The sequence below is a fragment of the Oncorhynchus mykiss genome, chromosome 25, assembly GCF_057628025.1.
Source record: "Oncorhynchus mykiss isolate SJ-2025 chromosome 25, ASM5762802v1, whole genome shotgun sequence".
Classification (NCBI taxonomy): domain Eukaryota; kingdom Metazoa; phylum Chordata; class Actinopteri; order Salmoniformes; family Salmonidae; genus Oncorhynchus; species Oncorhynchus mykiss.
Window position 1 is genome coordinate 10,743,881 of NC_143046.1, and position 20,879 is coordinate 10,764,759.

The 20,879-nt window shown below is 45.5% G+C and overlaps 1 protein-coding gene across 3 annotated transcripts in view; it reads left to right on the forward strand.

The window, feature by feature from the left end:
• LOC110504371 (glutamate receptor 3) overlaps positions 1-20,879 on the forward strand; it is a 231,947-nt gene that overhangs the window by 182,964 nt on the left and 28,104 nt on the right. For all 3 annotated transcript variants that reach the window (XM_036970540.2, XM_036970539.2, XM_036970543.2), the window contains exons 11-12: positions 9,028-9,401; positions 12,058-12,256. In XM_036970540.2, coding sequence (XP_036826435.1) covers positions 9,028-9,401; positions 12,058-12,256 — 573 coding nt within the window. The remainder of the gene's footprint in view (positions 1-9,027; positions 9,402-12,057; positions 12,257-20,879) is intronic.

Here is a 20,879-nt window from a genome sequence, read left to right on the forward strand (position 1 = left end):
GGGAGCAGGGGAGAGGGCCGTCTATTAAATGGATGATAGGGGAGCAGGGGAGAGGGCCGTCTATTAAATGGATGACAGAGGAGCAGGGGAGAGGGCCGTCTATTAAATAAATGATAGAGGAGCAGGGGAGAGGGCCGTCTATTAAATGGATGACAGAGGAGCAGGGGAGAGGGCCGTCTATTAAACGGATGACAGAGGAGCAGGGGAGAGGGCCGTCTATTAAATCGATGATAGGGGAGCAGGGGAGAGGGCCGTCTATTAAATGGATGATAGAGGAGCAGGGGAGAGGGCCGTCTATTAAACGGATGACAGAGGAGCAGGGGAGAGGGCCGTCTATTAAATAGATGATAGGGGAGCAGGGGAGAGGGCCGTCTATTAAATGGATGATAGGGGAGCAGGGGAGAGGGCCGTCTATTAAATGGATGATAGGGGAGCAGGGGAGAGGGCCGTCTATTAAATAGATGATAGAGGAGCAGGGGAGAGGGCCGTCTATTAAATGGATGATAGGGGAGCAGGGGAGAGGGCCGTCTATTAAACGGATGACAGAGGAGCAGGGGAGAGGGCCGTCTATTAAATAGATGATAGGGGAGCAGGGGAGAGGGCCGTCTATTTAATAGATGATAGAGGAGCAGGGGAGAGGGCCGTCTATTAAATAGATGATAGAGGAGCAGGGGAGAGGGCCGTCTATTAAATAGATGACAGAGGAGCAGGGGAGAGGGCCGTCTATTAAATGGATGATAGAGGAGCAGGGGAGAGGGCCGTCTATTAAATAGATGATAGAGGAGCAGGGGAGAGGGCCGTCTATTAAATGGATGATAGAGGAGCAGGGGAGAGGGCCGTCTATTAAATAGATGACAGAGGAGCAGGGGAGTAGGGGAGAGGGCCGTCTATTAAATGGATGACAGAGGAGCAGAGGAGCAGGGGAGAGGGCCGTCTATTAAACGGATGATAGGGGAGCAGGGGAGAGGGCCGTCTATAAAATAGATGATAGAGGAGCAGGGGAGAGGGCTGTCTATTAAATGGATGATAGAGGAGCAGGGGCGAGGGCCGTCTATTAAATAGATGATAGAGGAGCAGGGGAGAGGGCCATCTATTAAATGGATGACAGGGGAGCAGGGGAGCAGGGGAGAGGGCCGTCTATTAAATGGATGCTAGGGGAGCAGGGGAGCAGGGGAGAGGGCCGTCTATTAAATGGATGATAGGGGAGCAGGGGAGAGGACCGTCTATTAAATGGATGATAGGGGAGCAGGGGAGAGGGCCGTCTATTAAATAGATGATAGAGGAGCAGGGGAGAGGGCCGTCTATTAAATGGATGAGGGAGGAGCAGGGGAGAGGGCCGTCTATTAAATAGATGACAGAGGAGCAGGGCAGAGGGCCGTCTATTAAACGGATGACAGAGGAGCAGGGGAGAGGGCCGTCTATTAAATAGATGATAGGGGAGCAGGGGAGAGGGCCGTCTATTAAATGGATGATAGGGGAGCAGGGGAGAGGGCCGTCTATTAAACGGATGACAGAGGAGCAGGGGAGAGGGCCGTCTATTAAATAGATGATAGGGGAGCAGGGGAGAGGGCCGTCTATTAAATAGATGATAGAGGAGCAGGGGAGAGGGCCGTCTATTAAATGGATGATAGAGGAGCAGGGGAGAGGGCCGTCTATTAAATAGATGATAGAGGAGCAGGGGAGAGGGCCGTCTATTAAATAGATGATAGGGGAGCAGGGGAGAGGGCCGTCTATTAAATAGATGATAGAGGAGCAGGGGAGAGGGCCGTCTATTAAATAGATGATAGAGGAGCAGGGGAGCGGGCTGTCTATTAAATGGATGATAGGGGAGCAGGGGAGAGGGCCGTCTATTAAATGGATGATAGGGGAGCAGGGGAGAGGGCCGTCTATTAAATGGATGATAGGGGAGCAGGGGAGAGGGCCGTCTATTAAATGGATGACAGAGGAGCAGGGGAGAGGGCCGTCTATTAAATAGATGATAGAGGAGCAGGGGAGAGGGCCGTCTATTAAATGGATGACAGAGGAGCAGGGGAGAGGGCCGTCTATTAAACGGATGACAGAGGAGCAGGGGAGAGGGCCGTCTATTAAATCGATGATAGGGGAGCAGGGGAGAGGGCCGTCTATTAAATGGATGATAGAGGAGCAGGGGAGAGGGCCGTCTATTAAACGGATGACAGAGGAGCAGGGGAGAGGGCCGTCTATTAAATAGATGATAGGGGAGCAGGGGAGAGGGCCGTCTATTTAATAGATGATAGAGGAGCAGGGGAGAGGGCCGTCTATTAAATAGATGATAGGGGAGCAGGGGAGAGGGCTGTCTATTAAATAGATGATAGAGGAGCAGGGGAGAGGGCCGTCTATTAAATAGATGATAGAGGAGCAGGGGAGCAGGGGAGAGGGCCGTCTATTAAACGGATGACAGAGGAGCAGGGGAGAGGGCAGTCTATTAAACGGATGACAGAGGAGCAGGGGAGAGGGCCGTCTATTAAATGGATGATAGAGGATCTGTGATTATGTCCATCACCATCCACCGTGTCAATGTCAATGTCAATGAACTCAGTTCCGGCGCCGACAGAGATGGCCGCCTCGCTTCGCGTTCCTAGGAAACTATGAAGTATTTTATTTTTTTTACGTGTTATTTCTTACATTGGTACCCCAGGTCATCTTAAGTTTCATTACATACAGTCGGGAGGAACTACTGAATATAAGAGCAATGTCAACTCACCATCATTACGACCAGGAATATGACTTTCCCGAAGCGGATCCTGTGTTCTGCCTTCCACCCAGGACAACGAATCGGATCCCAGCTGGCGACACAAAACAACAACGCTGTAAAAGGGGAAAACAAAGCGGTCTTCTGGTCAGGCTCCGGAGATGGGCACATCACGCACCACTCCCTAGCATACTACTCACCAATGTCCAGTCTCTTGACAACAAGGTTGATGAAATCCGAGCAAGGGTAGCATTCCAGAGAGACATCAGAGACTGTAACGTTCTTTGCTTCACGGAAACATGGCTCACTCGAGACACGCTATCGGAGTCGGTGCAGCCAGCTGGTTTCTTCACACATCGCGCTGACAGAAACAAGCATCTTTCTGGTAAGAAGAGGGGCGAGGGGGGATTCCTTATGATTAACGAGACGTGGTGTGGTCATAACAACATACAGGAACTCAAGTCCTTCTGTTCACCTGACTTAGAATTCCTCACAATCAAATGTCGACCGCATTATCTACCAAGATAATTCTCTTTGATTATAATCACAGCCGCATATATTCCCCCCCAAGCAGACACAACGATGGCTCTGAACGAACTTTATTTGACTCTATGTAAATTGGAAACCACATTTCCTGAGGCTGCATTCATTGTAGCTGGGGATTTTAACAAGGGTAATCTGAAATCAAGACTCCCTAAATTCTATCAGCATATTGATTGTGCTACCAGGGCTGGTAAAACCCTGGATAATTTTTATTCTAACTTCCGCGACGTATATAAGGCCCTCCCCCGCACTCCTTTCGGAAAAGCTGACCATGACTCCATTTTGTAGCTCCCAGCCTACAGACCGAAACTAAAACAAGAAGCTCCCGTGCTCAGGCCTGTTCAACGCTGGTCCGACCAATCTGATTCCACGCTTCAAGACTGCTTCGATCACGTGGATTGGGATATGTTCCACATTGCGTCCAACAACAACATTGACAAATACGCTGATTCGGTGAGCGAGTTCATTAGAAAGTGCATCGGCAATGTTATACCCACAGCAACGATTAAAACATTCCCAAACCAGAAACCGTGGATTGATGGCAGCATTCGCGCGAATCTGAAAGCGCGAACCACTGCTTTTAACCAGGGCAAGGTGTCCGGAAACATGACCGAATACAAACAGTGTAGCTATTCCCTCCGCATGGCAATCAAACAAGCTAAGCGTCAGTATAGAGACAAAGTAGAGTCTCAATTCATGGTTCAGACACAAGAGGTATGTGGAAGGGTCTACAGTCAATCACGGATTACAAAAAGAAAACCAGCCCCGTCACGGACCAGGATGTCCTGCTCCCAGACAGACTAAATAAATTTTGCTCAATTTGAGGTCAATACAGTGCCACTGACACGGCCCGCAACCAAAACATGCGGACTCTCCTTCACTGCAGCCGATGTGAGTAAAACATTTAAATGTGTTAACCCTCGCAAGGCTGCAGGCCCAGACGGCATCCCCAGCCGCGTCCTCAGAGCATGCGCAGACCAGCTGGCTGGTGTGTGTACGGACATATTCAATCAATCCTTATCCCAGTCTGCTGTTCCCACATGCTTCAAGAGGGCCACCATTGTTCCTGTTCCCAAGAAAGCTAAGGTAACTGAGCTAAACGACTACCGCACTGTAGCACTCACTTCCGTCATCACGAAGTGCTTGGAGAGACTAGTCAAGGACTATATCACCTCCACCCTACATGACACCCTAGACCCACTCCAATTTGCTTACCGCCCCAATAGGTCCACAGACGACGCTATCGCAACCACACTGCACACTGCCCTAACCCATCTGGACAAGAGAAATACCTATGTGATGATGCTGTTCATCGACTACAGCTCAGCATTTAACACCATAGTACCCTCCAAACTCGTCATCAAGCTCGAGACTCTGGGTCTCGACCCCGCCCTGTGCAACTGGGTGATGATGGTAGGTAACAACATCTCCACTCCGCTGATCCTCAACACTGGGGCCCCACAAGGGTGCGTTCTGAGCCCTCTCCTGTACTCCCTGTTCACCCACGACTGCGTGGCCATGCACGCCTCCAACTCAATCATCAAGTTTGCGGACGACACCACAGTAGTAGGCTTAATTACCAACAATGACGAGACGGCCTACAGGGAGGAGTTGAGGGCCCTCGGAGTGTGGTGTCAGGAAAATAACCTCAACGTCAACAAAACAAAGGAGATGATTGTGAACTTCAGGAAATAGCAGAGGGAGCACCCCCCTATCCACATCAACGGGACAGTAGTGGAGAGGGTAGTAAGTTTTAAGTTCCTCGGCGTACACATCACAGACAAACTGAATTGGTCCACCCACACATACATCCTTGTGAAGAAGGCGCAGCAGTGCCTCTTCAACCTCGGCTTGTCACCAAAAGCAACTTCTACAGATGCACAATCGAGAGCATCCTGTCGGGCTGTATCACCGCCTGGTACGGCAACTGGTCCGCCCACAACCGTAAGGCTCTCCAGAGGGTAGTGAGGTCTGCACAACGCATCAACGGGGGCAAACTACCTGCCCTCCAGGACACCTACACCACCCAATGTCACAGGAAGGCCATAAAGATCATCAAGGACAACAACCACCCGAGCCACTGCCTGTTCACCCCGCTGTCATCCAGAAGGCGAGGTCAGCACAGGTGCATCAAAACAGGGACAGAGAGACTGAAAAACAGCTTCTATCTCAAGGCCATCAGACTGTTAAACAGCCACCACTAACATTGAGTGGCTGCTGCCAACATACTGACTCAACTCCATCCACTTTAATAATGGAAATTGATGGAAATGTATGTAAAAAATGTATCACTAGCCACTTAATATAATGTTTACATTACATCTCATATGTATATGTATATACTGTACTCTATATCATATACTGCATCTTGCCATCTTTATGTGATACATGTATCACTAGCCACTTTAAACAATGCCACTTTATGTTTACATACCCTACATTACTCATCTCATATGTATATACTGCACTCTATACCATCTACTGCATCTTGCCTTTGCCGTTCTGTACCATCACTCATTCATATATCTTTATGTACATATTCTTTATCCCTTTAAACTTGTGTGTATAAGGTAGTAGTTGTGGAATTGTTAGGTTAGATTACTCGTTGGTTATTACTACATTGTCGGAACTAGAAGCACAAGCATTTCGCTACACTCGCATTAACATCTGCTAACCATGTGTATGTGACAAATAACATTTGATTTGATGTGGTTATTTATGTCCATCACCATAGACCGTGTCAACGTGGTTACACGTGGGCAGTCAGGCCAAGCAGGTCTAATGATTGTGTAAAGGCTAGGTGACCTTCTGTCCAGGAAATTAATGTGATCTTAGCTGTCATTTAAAGGTTAGCCCTAAAACCCTGAAACTCTTTCTCTATGGCTGAGTGTTCTCTTCTCTATTGATTGACCGTTACCACGGACACCGTTAGACTTAAGTGGTTATATTATAGCACTGCTGCCTAGGCTACGATCACCGTGTCCACAGGGTACAGAAACATCACAGTAACGCCTCCATTGGGTTTATTGTTGTATCCCCCCCCCCCCACCGTTTGAACTTGTACAAAACATTCTCTCCTCATGTTGCTTTATCATGTTTTTCTGCTTCTGTTAATGTACTTGTAGAAACAAAAGCTTTAGGACACAATACAAAAGACGTGTACTTCACGGATCACTTCCTGTGAACAAAAGCCGCTGTTTGATGAATTGCGTTGTGTGCTACACCCAAGCTGGTTGATGAACTGCGTCGTGTGCTACACCCAAGCTGGTTGATGAACTGTGTCGTATGCTACACCCAAGCGGGTTGATGAACTGCGTCGTGTGCTACACCCAAGCTGGTTGATGAACTGTGTCGTATGCTACACCAAAGCTGGTTGATGAACTGTGTCGTGTGCTACACCCAAGCTGGTTGATGAACTGTGTCGTATGCTACACCAAAGCTGGTTGATGAACTGTGTCGTGTGCTACACCCAAGCTGGTTGATGAACTGTGTCGTATGCTACACCAAAGCTGGTTGATGAACTGTGTCGTATGCTACACCCAAGCTGGTTGATGAACTGTGTCGTATGCTACACCCAAGCTGGTTGATGAACTGTGTCGTATGCTACACCAAAGCTGGTTGATGAACTGTGTCGTGTGCTACACCAAAGCTGGTTGATGAACTGTGTCGTATGCTACACCCAAGCTGGTTGATGAACTGTGTCGTGTGCTACACCCAAGCTGGTTGATGAACTGTGTCGTATGCTACACCCAAGCTGGTTGATGAACTGCGTCGTGTGCTACACCCAAGCTGGTTGATGAACTGTGTCGTGTGCTACACCCAAGCTGGTTGATGAACTGCGTCGTGTGCTACACCCAAGCTGGTTGATGAACTGTGTCGTATGCTACACCCAAGCTGGTTGATGAACTGTGTCGTATGCTACACCCAAGCTGGTTGATGAACTACATCATGTGCTACACCCAAGCTGGTTGATGAACTGTGTCGTGTGCTACACCCAAGCTGGTTGATGAACTGCGTCGTGTGCTACACCCAAGCTGGTTGATGAACTGTGTCGTGTGCTACACCCAATCTGTTTGATGAACTGTGTCGTGTGCTACACCCAATCTGTTTGATGAACTGTGTCGTGTGCTACACCCAAGCTGGTTGATGAACTGTGTCGTATGCTACACCCAAGCTGGTTGATGAACTGTGTCGTGTGCTACACCCAATCTGTTTGATGAACTGTGTCGTGTGCTACACCCAAGCTGGTTGATGAACTGCATCGTGTGCTACACCCAAGCTGCAGCAGTAACTTGTCTTAATTCATTAGAGATTCATTCTCTTCTTCTGATGTTTTTTTTGTTTAACAATATGAGGAAGCCCATCGTTTTGATAGTGCCATCACGACTTTCAAGGATGTGTTTTGGTAACAAGCCATGATGGGGAGGAGAGTAAGAAAGAACGACAGAATGAAAGAAAGAGAGAAAGAAAGAACGACAGAATGAAAGAAAGAGAGAAAGAAAGAACGACAGAAAGAACGACAGAAAGAAAGAGAAGAAAAAGATGAAAGCGAGCTTGGAAGATAAAAATAATGTAGATGACAAAAGTCTTGTCTCGTCTCTTCCGGGCATGGAGGCGCTCTGAATGGGATGGGAGGAAGGGAGGGAGGAATGCTGAAGTGGAGGGGTTTCTTCACACAGACTTGGGTTACTGTGTTTCTCCCACAATAACCACTTGAAAGGCTGTAATTTAAATCAAAGCTGTTCTGTTAGACACATCTGCATAACAGTTACACTGGTGTATATATTTACCGTTGTGCTACGGAAAGATGTTCAGCAACTATTATTCATCTGTCCTGAAAAGCCTTGGCTACATCCCAAATGGCACCCTATTCCCTACCTGTGCACCACTTTGGACAGGGCCCATAGGGAACAGGCTACCATTTGGTACACAGGACATATGATTGTTTTGGGGGATATTTCCCATGCCTGCGTTACAAATAAATAACTTATTCCCTTTAATTAGCTATGTATATACAAATTATGTTAGGGTTTATTGACAGTAACTGTGAGTTTCATGAATTGAAGATAAACGGAAATTTGGATTTCTGTAATATACGTTTTTATTCGTACACCTCCAAAGTTTCCAGCCTGTTCTTAGCATCCCTCTGGTTAGACCCAATCAGTCTCCCACATTCTGAAAGCTTTAAACTAACTAGACAGGGATAGACACTGCGCCATGGGGTGCTACATATTTCACATCTGACTCATACACCCATGTGTTGCTAGTTATGTCCAATCTGTGTCTAGAAATCTTTTTTGGGAAAGGTGAACATGAAATGTTTGAATATATTTTTTGCTTTTTTTCCTCCCTCTCTTCTCTGATTGTGGAAATATTTGTTGAGACTCTGTTGAACTCAATGTAGCACACATTCTACACATTATTCATGTTTCTTTGATGTTGTTGTGTTGACTAAAAGCATCCCGAGGCACAGACTGTTCAAGCTTTTCCTTTTCCTCTTCATGATGTTTTGTTTTGTCCGCTTTGAGAATACAAAGCAGAACCGTAGGCCAATATTTGAAGAAACTCTTGAAAACTGTCCATAAGTTATATTAAGGAGCTTAATTTAACAAATGTATTTTCATTGAATTCTACCTCAAGTCATAGGTTAGTCTGAATCCAGCAACAGTGATACATAATATCTAGATAAAAAGTCTAGATATTATCTTAAAAGTCTAGATATTAAAATCTCAGCTGGAACCAAACTAACCCACTCTACATGTTTCTGTTTCCAGAGAGCAGATATAGCTGTGGCACCTCTCACCATAACCCTGGTTCGTGAGGAAGTGATCGACTTCTCCAAGCCCTTCATGTCTCTGGGCATCTCCATCATGATCAAGAAGCCCCAGAAGTCTAAACCTGGTGTCTTCTCCTTCCTGGACCCGCTGGCTTATGAAATATGGATGTGTATCGTGTTCGCCTACATCGGTGTGAGTGTGGTCCTGTTCCTGGTCAGCCGCTTCAGCCCTTATGAGTGGAACCTGGATGAACAGGATGAGACCAAAGACCCCCAGACACCTCCAGATCCTCCCAACGACTTTGGCATCTTCAACTCTCTGTGGTTCTCTCTGGGAGCCTTCATGCAGCAAGGATGTGAGATATCACCCAGGTAGGAAACGATCTGATCGAGAAATAAAACGGACACCATAGGTCTGCCCTCAAAATACAATGTGGTAGAAATACACTATCAGCTCTCACGGTATAACATCATCATTAAACATTCATCCATGCTTCTCAAACATCAAATTTCAAAGTTCTTCCAAACGTCAATTACTTTCCCCTGGTTTCGAACATACAATCTTTTGAATCAGATGCTTACACCCATCTGCCATCCCCGTCCACAACACCATAGCAAAACCGTAACCTACTTGAAGTTAACAGCACTCACTGTTGCCCCTAGTGTCCGGTTTCTACTTCATCTCCCAACGTCCTCAGACATGGATGAATACTGACTTATATCAGGGGTGACCTGGATGGAAATGCCATAGGGTTGATCTAATGTAAAAATGCCATGGTGTTGATCTAATGTAAAAATGCCATGGTGTTGATCTAATGTAAAAATGCCATGGTGTTGATCTAATGTAAAAATGCCATGGTGTTGATCTAATGTAAACATATCATGGCGTTGATCTAATGTAAAAATACCATGGTCTAATATAGCTCTGAAATAGCTCCAATATAGCTCTAATATAGCTCCAATATAGCTCCAATATAACTCCAATATAACTCCAATATAGCGCTAAAATAGCTCCAATATAGTTCTAATATAGCTCCAATATAGCTCTAATATAGCTCCAATATAGCTGTAATATAGCTCCAATATAGCTGTAAAATATATCTCCAATGTAGCTCTAAAATAGCTCCAATATAGCTCTAAAATAGCTCTAATATAGCTCCAATATAGCTGTAATATAGCTCCAATATAGCTGTAAAATATATCTCCAATATAGCTCTAAAATAGCTCTAATATATCTCCAATGTAGCTCTAAAATAGCTCCAATATAGCTCTAAAATAGCTCTAATATAGCTCCAATATAGCTGTAATATAGCTCCAATATAGCTGTAAAATATATCTCCAATATAGCTCTAAAATAGCTTTAATATAGCACCAATATGGCTCTAAAATAGCTCCAATATAGCTCTAATATAGCTCTGAAATAGCTCCAATATAGCTCCAAAATAGCTCTATTATAGCAGTAAAGTAGCTTTAATATAGCTCTAAAATAGCTCCAATATAGCTCTAATATAGCTGTAAAGTAGTTCTAATATAGTTCTAATATAGCTTTATTTTTGCTCGAATGTAGCTCTAATATAGCTCCAATATAGCTCTAATATAGCTGAAATGTAGCTCTAAAATAGTTGTAAAATAGCTCCAGTATAGCTCCAATATAGCTCCAATATAGCTCTAATATAGCTCCAATATAGTTCTAATGTAGCTCAAATATAGCTCTAATATAGCTCCAATATAGTTCTAATGTAGCTCCAATATAGTTCTAATGTAGCTCAAATATAGCTCTAATATAGCTCCAATATAGTTCTAATGTAGCTCCAATATAGTTCTAATGTAGCTCAAATATAGCTCTAATATAGCTCCAATATAGTTCTAATGTAGCTCCAATATAGCTCTAATATAGCTCCAAAATAGTTCTAATATAGCTTCAATATAGTTGAAATGTAGCTCTAAAATAGTTGTAAAATAGCTCCAGTATAGCTCCAATATAGCTCCAATATAGCACTAAAATAGTTCTAATGTAGCTCTAATATAGCTGTAATATAGCTCCAAAATTGCTCTAAAATAGCTCTGATTTAGCTCCAATCTAGCTCCGATATAGCTCCGATATAGCTCCAATATAGTTGTAAAATATAGCTCCAATTTAGCTCCAATATAGCTATAAAATAGCTCTAAAATAGCTCCAATATAGCTCTAAAATAGCTCTAATATAGCTCCAATTTAGCTCCGATATAGCTGTAATATAGCTCCAATATAGCTCTAAAATAGCTGTAAAATATATCTCCAATATAGCTCTAAAATAGCTCTAATATAGCTGTAATTTTGCTCTAATATAGCTCTAAAATAGATCCAATATAGCTCTAAAATAGCTGTAATATAGCTCCAATATAGCTCCGAGGGGGGTTCAAGGGTGTGTGTGTTGGGGGAGGGGGTTATGACTGGGAGTAGAGTCCGAGGGGGGTTCAAGGGTGTGTGTTTTGGGGGAGGGGGGGGGGGATGACTGGGAGTAGAGTCTGAGGGGGGTTCGAGGGTGTGTGTATTGGGGGAGGGAATATACTATTAGAATATACTGACTCAGCTTTAGGTTTTTCTAGCCAGGCTAACCAAGGTTTTTATGGTCTCACGGACGATGTTCCAGTGAGCTGAGTCTGTAGCTTTAGATGCAGTGGTGCATCACCTGTAGTGTATTTACTGTCATTATCTCCTACTATATGGAATGGACAGACACCAGCTGGGTTTACAAGCTCTGGTAATGGCACCTCTCTCTAATGTGTTGTTAATGCTCTCTCTCTATCTCCATCTCCTTCTGTTTCCTTCCCTCTCTATCGCCCTCACCCTCTGTTTCGTCCTACCCCCTCTCCCCTCTCTCTCCCCCTCTCCCCCTCTCTCTCGCTCCCACCCCCCCCTCTCTCACTCTCTGTCTCTATCTCTATCTCTGTCTCTCTCTTTCTCTCTGTCTCTATCTCACTCTCTCTCTGTCTCTCTCTCTCTCTCTCTCTGTCTCTCTCTTTCTCTCTGTCTCTCTCTCTCTCAGGTCCCTATCAGGGAGAATAGTAGGGGGCGTGTGGTGGTTTTTCACTCTCATCATCATCTCGTCCTACACGGCCAACTTGGCTGCTTTCCTCACCGTGGAGAGGATGGTGTCCCCCATAGAGAGTGCTGAGGACCTGGCTAAACAGACTGAGATCGCCTACGGAACTCTGGATGCTGGTTCCACCAAGGAGTTCTTCAGGGTGAGTAACGGAACACCGGAATGCCGTTGCTAACAACTGGTCCATCAGCTAGTTGGTACACCGGGTTGATCCTCTAGGGAAAGTGATCATTCAGGGACCAATCCTATCTTCCACTTAAAGTCAAATTTACACTTATTCTCCCATTGACATCAATGCATGACTTAAGTGAAAGTTAGGATTTGACCTTCAGCAATTACTGCTGGTAACTCGGTACACCAGGCTGGTCGGCTAGTTTTTAGTACAAATGGTCAATCGTCAAGTACTGTGGAAAAAAAAACATTGAAAAAAGAGATTGTTTTGGTCTGATATCATGCGAGTTGATATTGCTATTATGGCTTCATGTCCCCTCAGACATCAAGTCCCTGACAAGTCTTCAGTACAGCCGTTAACACTGTATCTCTGACAAAAGCCACCCTGTATCTCTATCCAAACCTCAGAACAGGTCATCAGAACTGTCGAGAAGCAGAGGAGCGCTAAAAGTTCTTCCTGAAACGTTGTGACGTCACTTGAACGGTGAATTTATGCAGCGGCATTTCGGTTGTGCTGGCCTTGTCCAACCTTGAGACAGTTAGTCTGGTCAGCAGAAAGTCTGATTGCTAATGATGTACGCGCGCGCACGTACGCACGCACACACACACACACACACACACATACTCTCTCTCTCTCTCTCTCTCTCTCGCTCTCTCTCTCTCTCTCTCTGAGGTGATGAAACAGAGGCCTAATCAGAGAGTCCACATCAGCCCTACAGTAACTCAGAGGGGTCAGTTCACCAAACCTAATTAGCTGGCTGTGGCTGCATGGTAAATTGGAGCTGATGAATAATGGGTCTCCAGGCCAAATAGAGAAGAGGAGATGGAAGGAAGCCATATGTCCGCTGGCAGAGAGGGACCGACGTGCCAATTAAGTTATAACTTATTAACCAAATTCTCATCTGAGAGTTCATCCATCCCCTTATCAGAGTACATACAATACAACACAGCACGTTGTGCCAGAGTGGAGGAGCTAGATTACAGTGTACTGTAACACATCACTGTGATACTGGAATATATAGCTAGGGCAAACAGTGAAGAGAACGAGTGGGTACTAGAGCAAGTGAATTGAAACAGTATGGACATCTTGCAAGAAGTGGCCACTACATTGTGCCAGTGTGGAGGATTAGGTTAGAACAGGTGCCATCTAGAACCTTTTGGGGGGGGGGGTTCCAGGTAGAGCCCTTTTAGATTCCATGGAACCCAAAAGGATTCTACCTGGAACCAAAAAGGCTTCTCCTATGGGGAAATCCAAAGAACTCCTTTTGGAACCCTTTTTTCTAACAGTGTATCACATTGTTGTGATAATGGGAATATGTTATGATGTAGTCTGTTGAGACAATGAAGAGGCAGACAGAGACACAGTGGGTCTACTAAAACCTTTTATCTTATTATGAGAAGTGGCAAATAGCAAATGTCTATCTAATGTGTTGTTCAAAAAAACCCACACAACATGACGCCGCCACCACCACGCTTCACCATTGGGATGGTGCCAGGTTTCCACCAGGTTTCCGTTTGGCATTCTAGTGGACGGGACGCTTCTTTGTAACAAAATATATATATAATTATAACAACATTTGCTTTTTTGTCTTAATTTAAGGTTAGAGTTAGACATAGACAGGTTAACCGTCTATTTCATCCATCCCAGTCACCCCCCCTCCAACACACACCCTCGAACCCCCCTCGGACTCTACTCCCAGTCACCCCCCTCCCCCAACCCACACACCCTTGAACCCCCCTCGGACTCTACTCCCAGACACCCCCCTCGGACTCTACTCCCAGTCACCCCCCTCGGACTCTACTCCCAGTCACCCCCCTCGGACTCTACTCCCAGTCACCCCCCTCGGACTCTACTCCCAGTCACCCCCCTCTGACTCTACTTCCAGTCACCCCCCTCGGACTCTATTCCCAGTCACCCCCCTCGGACTCTACTCCCAGTCATCCCCCTCCCCCAACACACACACACCCTCGACCCCCCTCAGACTCTACTCCCAGTCACCCCCTCCCCCAACACACACACACTCGAACCCCCCTCGGACTCTAATCCCAGTCACCCCCTTCGGACTCTACTCCCAGTCACCCCCTTCCCCCAACACACACACCCTCGAACCCCCTCAGACTCTACTCCCAGTCACCCCCCTCCCCCAACCCACACACCCTTGAACCCCCCTCGGACTCTACTCCCAGACACCCCCCTCAGACTCTACTCCCAGTCACCCCCCTCGGACTCTACTCCCAGTCACCCCCCTCGGACTCTACTCCCAGTCACCCCCCTCGGACTCTACTCCCAGTCACCCCCCTCGGACTCTACTCCCAGTCACCCCCCTCGGACTCTACTCCCAGTCACCCCCCTCGGACTCTACTCCCAGTCACCCCCCTCGGACTCTACTCCCAGTCACCCCCCTCGGACTCTACTCCCAGTCACCCCCCTCGGACTCTACTCCCACATTGATCTCAACATACCACATGAACAACATCTGTTTGATATGCAGAACACTGGACACAGCCAGGGACTAACTCAGAGAATGAATACTGTTTACTGTTACACACACAATTACTGAGGCCTGTCGGGGAGTTCCAGACAGATTTCACGTATTCCATATAATGAGTGTCCTAGTTCCAATCCGGAGCCTTCAGAGTACACATGACGTGTGTAGCGTTGTTCCACGGGACTTTAATTAAAACTTGGAGAGAGAGAGAGAGAGAGAGAGACAAGGGGAAAAGCACTGATTAATGGGCTCAAGTTGTGTGTGTGTGTGTGCCAATGTGTGTGTGCATAAGTGTGAGCGCGTGTGCGTACGCGTGTGTGTGTGCGTACGTGTGTGTGTGTGTGCGTACGTGTGTGCGTACGTGTGTGCGTACGTGTGTGCGTACGTGCGTGTGTGTGCGTACGTGTGTGTGTGCGTTCGTGTGCGCGTGCGTGTGTGCGTGTGCGTTTGTGCGTGTGTGTGTGTGTGTGTGTGTGTGTGTGCGTGTGTGTGTGCGTGTGTGCGTGCGTGTGTGTGTATGTGCGTGTGTGTGCGCGCGTGTGCGTGTGCGCGTGCGTATGTGCGTGTGCGTGCGTGTGTGTGTGCGTGCGTGCGTGTGCGTGTGCGCGTGCGTATGTGCGTGTGTGTGCGTGTGTGTGTGTGCGTGCGTGTGTGTATGTGCGTGTGTGTGTGTGCGTGTGTGCGTGCGTATGTGCGTGTGTGTGTGTGCGTGCGTGGACACGTTTTCACTCTTGTATGCATCCAAAGTTCTCTCCCTGATATTGTTTGCTGATGATAAAGGTGTGTTTTTAGTGTCACAGAGATCTCAATGACTTTATTAATGTTAATGATGAACTGTGTAATATCACAAAGTGGTTTAAAATCAACAAAATGTCACTGAATCTTAACAACTATTTTTTTAGTATCTAGTCCAAAGAGCAAAGAAATCAATCCAGACTATTTATCCAGACTATTTATCCAGATTATATATCCAGACTATATATCCAGACTCATTCAGGTCCATATTGATAATATTCCTGTTGATTAAGCCTGTACAACACACTTCCTTGATATTTTAATTGATGATGAATTGTCATGGCAACCAAACAAAGACAATGACCTCTGAGATCACCAGAAATACGGGGACACATGTCAAAATGAGATGTCTTCTATACAGAAGCACTGTTCTTAGTCTCTGTCACACAATGATCTTCCCATTCATCAGAAACTGGCAAATAACATGGGCCAGCACACAACCTACTACACTACTGTCAGTCTGTCGTCTGTAGAAACTCTCTAGAATAACATGGGCCAGCACACAACCTACTACACTACTGTCAGTCTGTCGTCTGTAGAAACACTGTAGAATAACATGGGCCAGCACACAACCTACTACACTACTATCAGTCTGTCATCTGTAGAAACTCTCTAGAATAACATGGGCCAGCACACAACCTACTAAACTACTATCAGTCTGTCGTCTGTAGAAACTCTCTAGAATAACATGGGCCAGCACACAACCTACTAAACTACTATCTGTCTGTCGTCTGTAGAAACTCTCTAGAATAACATGGGCCAGCACACAACCTACTACACTACTATCAGTCTGTCATCTGTAGAAACACTCTAGAATAACATGGGCCAGCACACAACCTACTACACTACTATCAGTCTGTCATCTGTAGAAACACTCTAGAATAACATGGGCCAGCACACAACCTACTACACTACTGTCAGTCTGTCGTCTGTAGAAACATTCTAGAATAACATGGGCCAGCACACAACCTACTAAACTACTACCAGTCTGTCGTCTGTAGAAACATTCTAGAATAACATGGGCCAGCACACAACCTACTAAACTACTACCAGTCTGTCGTCTGTAGAAACATTCTAGAATAACATGGGCCAGCACACAACCTACTAAACTACTATCAGTCTGTCGTCTGTAGAAACACTGTAGAATAACATGGGCCAGCACACAACCTACTACACTACTGTCAGTCTGTCGTCTGTAGAAACATTCTAGAATAACATGGGCCAGCACACAACCTACTACACTACTGTCAGTCTGTCATCTGTAGAAACATTCTAGAATAACATTATCTGCCGGTTCTAGAATAACATTATCTGCCGGTTCTAGAATAACATTATCTGCCGGTTCTAGAATAACATTATCTGCCGGTTCTAGAATAACATTATCTGCCGGTTCTAGAATAACATTATCTGCCGGTTCTAGAATCAATTCAGCATCACTTTTCAAACTATTAGTTCTGCTGGCTATTTATCAAATGATTCATCTTCAAGTTGCTCAATTTGTTAACGACTCTTTAAAATAATAATGACCCTCTTTCGTCAAAAACTATTTCACCGTCACATGTGAATTCCACAACTACTCAACAAGAAACGGACAACAGCTACGTCAACCACAGAGGCCCTGTGATCTGGAACTCAGCCCCGCCAGATTTTGCCAAGCTATCCCCATCACTGTTTTAAAATGTGTTTTATTAAGCTACTGTCCATCACAGCTGTATATCCCTAGTAGACTTTCTGCTGGGATTTTATGGGATTTTATCCCTTTTGCGTTTATTTTATCTTTTGTTTGTGTGATTTATTTATTTATTTTATAATATTTTTTACTTCACATATTGTTGTCATTTTATAACTGTGTAGAGAAAATGTATTTTTATTTGTGCTAATAAACTAAATTATGCAGCCTGGATGAAGAGCGCTACAAAGTAAATTGAAGTTGACAGCGAATGATGTGCAAAACATGGGGGGGGTACTATTTGTGTTCAACATTACAAGTTCCTCTCTCTCTCTAGCAAACTGGATTCACTGTACATGTAGTCCTGCAGACAGTTTATGTATTTTGAAAATAATAATTACCCACTTAGAAAATAATTTCCAAAATGTGTAGAGTTAGTATATCCAAAAAGCCCTGATGGCTCCTCCTCTCCTCCCACCAAGTGAGACAGCTGGCAAGGAAGAGTGGGAGAGACAGGACTGATGAACCCAGTGGATGGCTCCAGGGTTCTGGGCTGTTGGCCCCTACTCTCTCCTCTCTCCTGTCTCTGCCTCTTCTTCAGACGAACCTGTCATCTCTCCTCTCTCCTGTCTCTTCCTCTTCTTCAGACGAACCTGTCATCTCTCCTCTATCCTGTCTCTGCCTCTTCTTCAGACGAACCTGTCATCTCTCCTCTCTCCTGTCTCTTCCTCTTCTTCAGACGAACCTGTCATCCCTCCTCTCTCCTGTCTCTTCCTCTTCTTCAGACGAACCTGTCATCCCTCCTCTATCCTGTCTCTTCCTCTTCTTCAGACTAACCTGTCATCTCTCTTCTCTCTTGGCTGTGCCTCTTCTCCAGCCTCTCCACTGCAGTCTTTCTAGCCTCAAGCAAGTCTGTCTGTTCCATATGTCCAGAAAACCCTACCCACTCCTGGCTCTGCCTCTTCCCCTGACTAGCCTACCCAGTCTAGGCAACCCCCTCCAGCCTCTCCTCTTCAGTGTGCCTACCCTCCAGCAAGTATGTCAGTTCTATCTGCACCTGGTGCCTCAGTGAGACAGATGGCTGCTGGCTTCATGTTGTACTTCTTCAACAATAACAACTGGCACTGCTTAGCTAAATATGTTGCTGCCATATTTGTTCTGCAGCTATTTGAATGGTTGTATGTTGGGGTGATAACGCTGAAGTCCATAAACTGAATAGAGCTCGGCGGGTATGTCTAGTTGATGAATAGAGCTCGGCGGGTACATCAATGCATGACTTAAGTGAAAGTTAGGATTTGACCTTCAGCAATTACTGCTGGTAACTCGGTACACCAGGCTGGTCGGCTAGTTTTTAGTACAAATGGTCAATCGTCAAGTACTGTGGAAAAAAAAACATTGAAAAAAGAGATTGTTTTGGTCTGATATCATGCGAGTTGATATTGCTATTATGGCTTCATGTCCCCTCAGACATCAAGTCCCTGACAAGTCTTCAGTACAGCCGTTAACACTGTATCTCTGACAAAAGCCACCCTGTATCTCTATCCAAACCTCAGAACAGGTCATCAGAACTGTCGAGAAGCAGAGGAGCGCTAAAAGTTCTTCCTGAAACGTTGTGACGTCACTTGAACGGTGAATTTATGCAGCGGCATTTCGGTTGTGCTGGCCTTGTCCAACCTTGAGACAGTCATCTCTCCTCTCTCCTGTCTCTTCCTCTTCTTCAGACGAACCTGTCATCTCTCCTCTATCCTGTCTCTGCCTCTTCTTCAGACGAACCTGTCATCTCTCCTCTCTCCTGTCTCTTCCTCTTCTTCAGACGAACCTGTCATCCCTCCTCTCTCCTGTCTCTTCCTCTTCTTCAGACGAACCTGTCATCCCTCCTCTATCCTGTCTCTTCCTCTTCTTCAGACTAACCTGTCATCTCTCTTCTCTCTTGGCTGTGCCTCTTCTCCAGCCTCTCCACTGCAGTCTTTCTAGCCTCAAGCAAGTCTGTCTGTTCCATATGTCCAGAAAACCCTACCCACTCCTTAGCTAAATATGTTGCTGCCATATTTGTTCTGCAGCTATTTGAATGGTTGTATGTTGGGGTGATAACGCTGAAGTCCATAAACTGAATAGAGCTCGGCGGGTATGTCTAGTTGATGAATAGAGCTCGGCGGGTATGTCTAGTTAATGAATAGAGCTCGGCGGGTATGTCTAGTTAATGAATAGAGCTCGGCGGGTATGTCTAGTTATTGAATCCCTGAGGTTAAATGAATAGAGCTCGGCGGGTATTTCTAGTTAATGAATCCCTGAGGCTAAATTAATAGAGCTCGGCGGGTATGTCTAGTTAATGAATAGAGCTCGGCGGGTATGTCTAGTTAATGAATAGAGCTCGGCGGGAATGTCTAGTTAATGAATGCCTGAGGCTAAATTAATAGAGCTCGGCGGGTATGTCTAGTTAATGAATAGAGCTCGGCGGGTATGTCTAGTTAATGAATCCCTGAGGCTAAATGAATAAAGCTTGGCGGGTATGTCTAGTTAATGAATAGAGCTCGGCGGGTATGTCTAGTTAATGAATCCCTGAGGCTAAATGAATAGAGCTCGGCGGGTATGTATAGTTCATGAATAGAGCTCGGCGGGTATGTCTAGTTATTGAATAGAGCTCGGTGGGTATGTCTAGTTAATGAATCCCTGAGGCTAAATGAATAGAGCTCGGCGGGTATGTATAGTTCATGAATAGAGCTCGGCGGGTATGTCTAGTTAATGAATAGAGCTCGGCGGGTATGTATAGTTCATGAATCCCTGAGGCTAAATTAATAGAGCTCGGCGGGTATGTCTAGTTAATGAATAGAGCTCGGCGGGTATGTCTAGTTAATGAATAGAGCTCGGCGGGTATGTCTAGTTAATGAATAGAGCTTGGCGGGTATGTCTAGTTAATTAATAGAGCCCGGCGGGTATGTCTAGTTAATTAGTAGAGCTTGGCGGGTATGTATAGTTAATGAATCCCTGAGGCTAAATGAATAGAGCTCGGCGGGTATGTCTAGTTAATGAATAGAGCCAGGTGGGTATGTCTAGTTAATTAATAGAGCTCGGCGGGTATGTATAGTTAATGAATCCCTGAGGCTAAATTAATAGAGCTCTGCGGGTATCTATAGTTACTGAATCCCTGGGGCTAAATGAATAGAGCTCGGCGGGTATGTATAGTTAATGAATCCCTGAGGCTAAATTAATAGAGCTCTGCGGGTATCTATAGTTAATGAATCCCTGAGGCTAAATTAATAGAGCTCGGCGGGTATCTATAGTTTCTGAATCCCTGAGGCTAAATGAATAGAGCTCAGCGGGTATCTATAGTTAATGAATAGAGCTCGGCGGGTATGTCTAGTTAATGAATAGAGCTCGGCGGGTATCTATAGTTAATGAATTGAGCTTGGCGGGTATGTCTAGTTAATGAATAGAGCTCGGCGGGTATCTATAGTTAATGAATAGAGCTTGGCGGGTATCTATAATTAATGAATAGAGCTCGACGGGTATGTCTAGTTATTGAATAGAGCTTGGTGGGTATCTATAATTAATGAATAGAGCTCGGCGGGTATGTCTAGTTATTGAATAGAGCTTGGCGGGTATGTCTAGTTAATGAATCCCTGAGGCTAAATGAATAGAGC